The 8,194-nt window shown below is 46.8% G+C and overlaps 1 protein-coding gene across 1 annotated transcript in view; it reads left to right on the top strand.

The window, feature by feature from the left end:
* The window catches only part of TXNDC16 (thioredoxin domain containing 16), a 53,966-nt gene that overhangs the window by 1,453 nt on the left and 44,319 nt on the right, over positions 1-8,194 (top strand). The window contains exons 2-7 of the mRNA XM_018558369.1: positions 2,447-2,619; positions 3,681-3,763; positions 6,326-6,387; positions 7,201-7,275; positions 7,560-7,681; positions 7,897-7,987. Coding sequence (XP_018413871.1) covers positions 2,466-2,619; positions 3,681-3,763; positions 6,326-6,387; positions 7,201-7,275; positions 7,560-7,681; positions 7,897-7,987 — 587 coding nt within the window. The 5' untranslated portion in view covers positions 2,447-2,465. The remainder of the gene's footprint in view (positions 1-2,446; positions 2,620-3,680; positions 3,764-6,325; positions 6,388-7,200; positions 7,276-7,559; positions 7,682-7,896; positions 7,988-8,194) is intronic.

The raw sequence follows: 8,194 nt of genomic DNA, 5'->3' as shown, positions 1-8,194 counted from the left end.
ACAGCTCCCCGTTATCCCTGCAGCCGGACAGCGCTGCACAAATTGGACAGCGTGTTACTTTGGGTAGGTGGCGCCCCTGCTCAATGCAACCATTGAGGTGAATGGGACCGAGCCACAATCATGCGTGTTCCAAATGATGGCGGTGTGGTGGTTCCATTGAATTTTTAAAAAGAACTGAGCATTCTGGGGTCGGTATTATTACCAACTGAATACACGGAAGCCGTTGTCAGCCTGAAAAGGGATCTACCGCGGACTGTGAGAAGCTGAGTGTCCAATGAGATAAGAGTAAGTGATTTCAGTCCAGGAGAGGAGCCGGTACAACTGTGCAAGACTGGAGGGAAGGCCGGAGGTCAGATATAAAGCCAGAAGTAAATTGCTTAATTCATTAAAAAAGAACTATGGGGTCAGTGTTTTTCCCCATAGTTCTACTACTGGTCACGGGAGGACATATACTAGCGTTCTCCCGTGACCCAAAGCTCAGTATATCACGAGCTACAGCTAGCGGTTTACTGAGACCGTCGCAGACGGGACGGATCCAGACATTACTGTCGAGATCCACCCAGCTGCGTGAGTGACAGCTGGCTCTGCCTATCTAGAGGCAGAGCCAGCTGTGCCAGCCCCCTCCCCTGTCCGTTCCGCCAGTCAGCGCTGGAGGATCAGAGCGGGGAGGGGGGAATCCCTGCAGGGAGCTGTGAGTGACAGTCTGCAGGGAGATGATCGAGAAGTGAGCGGGGGACGGTATGCGTTCTAATGAGCCAACCTGTGCCAGTTTCATTGTCACACGTCGGCACGAACTATGAGGAGGAGTGATTTTCACTCACCTCATAGTTGTTGAGACCCCGTTCACACGGATCCGCCGTCATGAACGATCTCATACATTGCTATGGGGACTGTTCATGCGACTTGTCAGGTCCGTACGATCCGAACCGCCCCCCCCTCCCCCCGCCCGAACTGCTACCTGCACTATTTTTGCCGCGCTGATCAGTGCGGTTTCCATACAGGTTTCAATGGAACCGCGCTGATCAGTTCGGTTTTGGGAGTTTTTAATTGCGTTTCAGCGCTGAAACGCAATTAAAAACTCCCAGAACCTCCCTTGCGAGATCAGCGCGGTAGCCGTGCTGATCCGCAACCAGTGTGAATGGGCTTTGAAGTTTTATTCTGCCCGGAGTTAGTCTTTAAGTATCCTTTAAGTTGGTTAACTTGCACAGAGAACATTTACATTGACCAGCAAAGTGTTTCTACAATTTCCCTCAAGTGCTTACCGTCATCATGTTTCCAGACAGCTCCAACTCTCTCAGCTCAGCTTCCATGAACTTCCTATCCAGAACAAGATCACAAGGGACAGAGCAGTCTGCAGAAGGCGTCCATCTACTAGCTTGGAGGAGCGAGGAGAAGCGGGGAGGAGGCGAGTAGATTGCCTTGCTGTGTTTGTGTGTTTGTGGAGACACGCACAGCTTACTGGCACACACAAGGGTGGCTCCATTGGACCTTGCAAGGGAAAGGAGTCACCCTAAAACAGGATATCAGGACCAGTGCTCAGGGAACCCGCTGATTCTGCAGGAAACTAAAACGTTTAAACATCAAAGAGCTGCATCCACTGTAAGTGATTTCATCAGCATCTGAAATAGCTTAAAAACCTTAAGACTTTAATATCACTTTAAATGTGAAGTCTAAATGGGTGAGGAAGAGAGTTCCATGGGCGGAGAGACATGGGGCTATGCGTGGGAGGATATTATGAGTCAGCAGGACATTAGTAGGTCATTGGAGGAGGGAAAAGAATGAATTTGAGGATATTTGTACTTGGGATCAGAAATGTAGAGATGTGAAATGTATAGAGTGCATTAAACCTTATATCAGGGGGAGGCAAACTCTGGCTGCCCAGCTGTTGTGGAACTACAAATCCCAGGAGGCATTGCAAGATTCTCACAGCCACAGGCATGACTCCAGAGGCAAATGCATCATGGGATTTGTAGTTTCACCACAGCTGGAGGGCTGGAGTTTGCTCACCCCGGCTGTATAGCAACATAAATGTTATTTTCAGTTTGATGGGACACCAGTGAAGAGACTGATATAGAGGGTAACAGACGGGGATGGGGTAAGTGAAGGAAGGATGCATTCAACGCACTTCCTTTGAGCACAGGTCATCCTGGACCTGCCCCCAGCCTGTGACTGCACAGTGAAAGGAGAAGCAGCACAGCGATAAGCACATCTCTCTGTCACTCTGCTCTCGCTCTCGCCTCCTATTTGCATGCTTCTTGTCAGTTAATGAACTGATTGGCTCCTTGTGCTGCTTTTTCCTCTCATACTCCAGCTCTGCTGTACAGGGACAGACGCTAGGTCAGATTTATCTACTTACACTACTTGAATATTAAAATAGTATAATTTAGGACTTTATTTTTATTATTAGAATATTTTTTATAACTATTATTTCTATATTATTTGGCAGGTTCAGACCGTCCATCAAGATGACCGGCCTTCCTGGAATGTCCTTGCTGCTCCTATTAGCGAATAGAGTTTTTCTGACTGCAGCAAAGGCCACGTTACCTGAATTAAGGCCGGACTCCTACGCCGACAGCCTGGCGCCCAGAAAGAATTCACTTTTGTATTTTAGCAACACTGGTAAGAAAATGAACAGTGCAGACGATGCTTTAGACTGCTGAGGTACTTCAAGTACCAGCATACTCTAGTACAGTTTCCCTTTTCTTTCCATCAGACAGTGGTGGGTCCTGTGTCAAAAACCTTATGGGGAGCCTGAGATGATGAGGGCAGTCTCTCTTGCTGCTCCAGTGCACGGACCCCAGGAGAGTGGAGCAGGTGCCCAAGGACGAGGAATGGCACGGGGGCCGGAAGATAGCATAGTCACCCGGGATCAGTACTGTGCTGGGATCAGTAGTGCAGTCGTCTCCCAGGCAGGAAGCAGATGAAGAACGCAGATCTTTGATAGTGAAGTCCAAGTCAAGCCGAGTCAGCAAGAATCGGCAGCAAGGTGCAGGAATAGCAGGCAGGAGCATAGTAAGGAACAGGCCAGGTCAATAACATGCAGGCAGCACAGTACAGTACAGCAGACAGGAGCGTAGTGAGGGACTGGCCGGGTTGGTAACTTGCGGGCAGTAAAGAGCAGGCAGGAGAGTAGCCAAGGACAGGCCAGGTTGATAACTTGTAGGCTGCCCACTACAGAACAGCAGGAGCATAGTAAGGAACAGGCAAGGTCAATAACATGCAGGCAGAGCAGTACAGGACAGCAGACAGAAGCATAGTCAGGGACAGGCCGGGTCAGTAACTTGCGGGCAGTACAATGCAGTGCAGGACAGCAGACAGGAGCATAGTCAGGGACTGTACTTCATCCACACAGGCTAGTTTTGGCTTCCTGACACCCTGTCTTCTATTGAAATATGGCAGGAAAAAAAAATTCCTTCTGTGCATAACTCAGATTACTTTGAATCACAACTACAGGATCCATAGAGATCATGCCAAGTATAAAACACAATCAATTAAAACAAAAACGTTAATTAAAATCTGAAGGAAAACCCCCAATTTGAGCACCCAAATTGCCCCGAGGAGTTTCAGTGTCATAGATCAATATTTGCACCAAATATTAGCAGCCACGCTGGGGTGTTCTGCGCTCAGTTCAGCTGCAGATAGCGGAGTTCTCCTTTAAATATTTGCATGTTTTATTTCAGAGTTCGCCAACAATGTCATCTTCCTGGAGGAATTACAAAAATCTGCCGGGGTGTTGGAGGACTACGGGATTTATGTGGCCAAGGTAAAGTCTTTCCTATAACAAAGCATGCAGAATACTGTCAACAATTATGACTTTTGTTTTAAGTTTCACCAAAAGGAGGAAAATAATATATAATATATAAAAATCTGTTTTAATAAATGTTTACGTCTATAGAAGCTACAAATAGGCGTTGTTTAACCCTATCGCTGCCAGAGACGTTTTTGCACACATTAGAAGCCACATTTTGGATCTCCACATTAAAGGAGAACTATGGGGTCAGGGCTTTTCCCCATAGTTCTCCTAAGGGTCACGGGAGAACACAAACTAGCGTTCTCCCGTGACCCAAGGCTCAGTATACCGCGAGCTACAGCGCGTGGTATACTGAGACGCCGCAGCCGGAACGGATCCCCGACATTGCTGTCGAGATCCGCCCAGCTGCGGGAATGACAGCTGGCTCTGCCTATCTAGAGGCAGGGCCAGCTGTGCCCGCCCCCTCCCCCGTCCGTTCCGCCAGTCAGCGCTGGAGGATCGGAGCGGGGAGGGGGGAATCCGTGCAGGGAGCCGTGAGTGACAGCTCTCTGCGGGGATAGATCCAGAAGTGAGCGAGCGCCGGTATGTGTTCGCTCACTTCCCGATCTATTGAGCCGAAAATCACTCGCCTCATAGTTCTCCTTTAACTGAGAGTTGTCAATTTCCTGAAAGCACAGACTCAGTAGAATAAAATGGCGGCAGTTGCACATTTTTACATCTTACAACTCTTTATCAAACCAAAATCTTTGGCGCACAGTGCGATATGTTTGTCGTTTTCGTACCTGGGGGCGGGGGACTTTAAACATTTTTGGGGGATATTTTTACATCTATTTTTTTTATCTTTAGTTTCTTTTAACTTTTTTTTTTGCGTAACTCCATTGCTATCACAAAGGATAGTAAGGCAGTGGAGACAGGTCCTCTTTATGGTGAGATTAGACCCCTAATGTCACCTTTCCACTTCAAAGAAGCCGATGAAGCACAGATTGCACTTGAATAGCTTCTTCCCCGGCTTCTCTAGCTGGGGATTGACAGCTCAGGAACCCGAAGCAACGCAGTCAGCTTCACTTCTGGCTTCAATCAGCAGGGAGGAGATTAGTGAACAGACATTCGCTGGTCTCTCTCCCCGCTTCTTGCTGACACCCATCCCCGGACCGCAGGAGGGACAGCAGAGCCCAGTAAGCAAGGCAAAGGGTGTCGGAAGCGGAGGGAAGGGGGAGCGAATAAGTTTACCAACCGCTGGATACCGCCTGGCAGCAGTTCAGCCACCAGAATCACTTCCAGTGTAAAGCTGAGAGTCGGCTATAGCTGCCGGGAGCGTGTTCACAGGGGCCCGTTGCCAGCGCCGTAACGCATACGTCTCTGGCAGCAAAAGGGTTAAAGAGGACCTGTAGTGTGGAATCTGTGTCCAAAAAGGGCAAGCGGGAGACAAGTCACTATTAGAGGTGCACCGAAATGGAGTTTTCAGACAGGAACCAAAAATAAAATGGTCCCATAACCCAGCCCGCCACCCCCCAAACAGCCCCCCTTTACCTGAAACCCAGGGTTGTTCTCCCCGCAGCATTCAGACATCTTTTGAAATTGGCGCAGCTGTGCATGGTTCCAATAGATATCTCACCACACTTCTTGCCAGTATACCCCTTGAGGATGGGTACTAAAGTACATGGCTCCACGTGCACAGTTGCGTCATCCGTTCACAGATCCTGGAGAGACTACAAGTCCTGTCGGCCACTGCGGTTGGGGGCCTCATAGTTCTCCATGGAGTACAAGTGCAGTGACATCACCATATTTGTACTCCACTGACACTTCCTTTAACTGGCCGTCTGTGCCACCCTGGGACTGGGAGGAAGAGTCTGCAGGAGCCTGAGCATTGCACCTATCATCCACTGATCACGGTTGCAATACTTGGCAGGCTGCAATGCAAAAAAAATAAATAAATGCGCATTATTTCTTGTATTAGTGTGTATACATTTATTATTTTTTTTGCAAAAGGTTGACTATGCCTTTAAAATTTTAAAGCCTTGGCAGCATGGCAGCCAGACCAGTAGCAATTTTGGAGTTAGAGTTCATTAATTACAACCTCCATGTCTTTTCATGACAAGCTTCCTTAAACACAAGCATGCTCATACCATTAAATATTTCCAAGGGTTCTCATGAGCACATGGGCCTTGTATTTCCCCCAGCCTGTGACTGGACAGTGAAAAAAGAAGAAGCAGCAGACTGATGAGCTCATCTTTCTGTCACTCTGCTGTATTCGTCTATCAGCATACTCATTTTTTGGCACATACGCACTGAAAGACATCTGATCGGCTCTTTGTGCTGCTTCTCTCTCTCACCCAGTCTAAGCCCTTCTGTACTGGGGATTGCAGGAGGCGTATACCAAGCTCAGGGACTTACACTGAGCTGTATTCAGTTGTGTCTTTTATATGTGCCCAGAAGTCAGCTTTAAATATATTTAGGAAGTGTGCAGCCATGTCCAGGTTGCAAACTACTGTTTATATCTTTATTTTCATTGTTTTTGTTTGTGACAATTCCACTTTAAATGCTCTGGTTTTCTCTCCCGCTTTTACCGCTCAGGTTATTTGTGTGAAGTATGACACCGTCAAGTTCTGTTCAGAAGGAAATGCTTACTTGTTCAGGTAAACACTAATTGACACTTCCAATGCAGGCTATTGTTGACAGCTCAGGGCCCTGCTGACAATCCAGGACCAATCAGAGTGGTTCCTAGTCATGTGATCGCAGTGTTAGCTATAGCGTAGTGATCACATATAGGCTGGGGGCTTCACTGAAAAAATGTGTAGTCATTAGGGATGCAACTATACCGATTACTAGTATCGGTGCTGGTGCCCAGTATTTGGGCTCGTACTCGCCTAAATGCTCCGACGCCTAGCAGGAAGCTGGGCAGCGAGTCATTACACACTGCCCGGCTGGAAGCCGGCTTCATGCTCCCTCCTCACTTGGTGAGGAGGGAGCATGGAGCCGGCTACCCGGCTAATCAGGAAGCCAGGTGGCGAGTCATTACAAGCTGCCTGGCTTCCTTTAATGGGACTTCCGGTATTCGGTATTGGCGAGTATCGGAAAAAAAATATCGGTACTCGTACTCGACACCGAAAAACCGATATTGTTGCATCCCTAGTAGTCATAAAAGATAAACAAAGTGCATTCATTTTTATCCTCCCTTCCCCTGACCGAACCTAGCACACCCTCCACGGAAGCATACTTACCTTGATCCGATGGCCGCGGTTCAGATCTTTGTTTACATCCAGTACTGCAAATCTTCATTAACCCGGCCATGCTTCTGCATTACAGGTCCATAAACTTCTATGGGACCATCTCCCAGCATCTCCGGCCTCTGGACACGGTTCAATAGAAGTCTATGTGTGCAGCCTGTATGTATGTTTGTATGTACAGAGTAATATGCGTATCATGATCACTTTTCTGTTGTTCTCCAGGGGGACAAAACTACTGAGGGAATTCCCTACAGACACCCTGTTTGATGTCAACGCTATTGTTGCCAACGTTTTATTGTAAGTACTGTGACTTCATTCATTTCCTATGTGTAAGCTGTGTCATCAGTCAGTATGGTGTTGTGAAGAGCAATTTTCTGGGTACACGGACACATTTTTCTGGCTTTAGGGACACAATTTTTCTGGGTAGAGGGACACAGTTTTCTGGGTTTAAGATCCTCATCTTAAACTTAACTGCTGCCCCATAGCAAGGAAAGAAGGTTAACATGGAAACTGCCTGTATTTTCTTCTTTTTAAATGACACTGACACTCTTCTTTTACCTTTCTCACCCATTATCTTTCAGCGTTTTGCTTTATAATAAAGTAAAATATGTCACCTCCATATTGGAACTTCAAAACTTAGAAGACGCCATGAAAGGGAAGAAAAACGTTATTTTTGTCTACGTCCAGGCAGTTGGAACACCGGGTACAGTATACATAAAAAATACATACATACACTATATGACCAAGTGTTTGTGAACACCTGACCATCACACCTATTTTATATAATCTCAACACGCTCCGGGATTTCTCTTTCAAAGAATTCTCCCACAAGGATACAAATATATAGGAGAACAGGATGGATCATGTGTATAGATTGATCTCAGTTTTAGTGTTATTGTCTTTCTGTTCTCCTTTTAGAACACCGGTCAGTGATGGAAGCAGTTTTCATACACGGCTCAACACACCAGTTTGTTCTGACTACAGAATCAAGTTTACTGAAGAGTATGAGGTGCGCACGTTGTAGCAAGTAATGAAGGAAATTGAGGGGTTTTTAATTTATTTACCCCAAATTTTGGCAAATATCTTTGAAATTTTGCCAATTTGGTAAAATGTTTTGGAGCCAATGGAGAACGAAACATTAAAGTGTATCTCAAGGCAGCATATTTTTTTCTAATGATGGATAGAGTGGGGAAAGGTTAGATCCTCTGTCAAGTTT

The sequence above is a fragment of the Nanorana parkeri genome, unplaced genomic scaffold (genome assembly GCF_000935625.1).
Source record: "Nanorana parkeri isolate BGI_ZX_2015 unplaced genomic scaffold, ASM93562v1 scaffold335, whole genome shotgun sequence".
Lineage (NCBI taxonomy): Eukaryota > Metazoa > Chordata > Amphibia > Anura > Dicroglossidae > Nanorana > Nanorana parkeri.
Note: the sequence above shows the minus strand (reverse complement) of the source record. Positions and strands in the feature narration are given on the sequence as shown.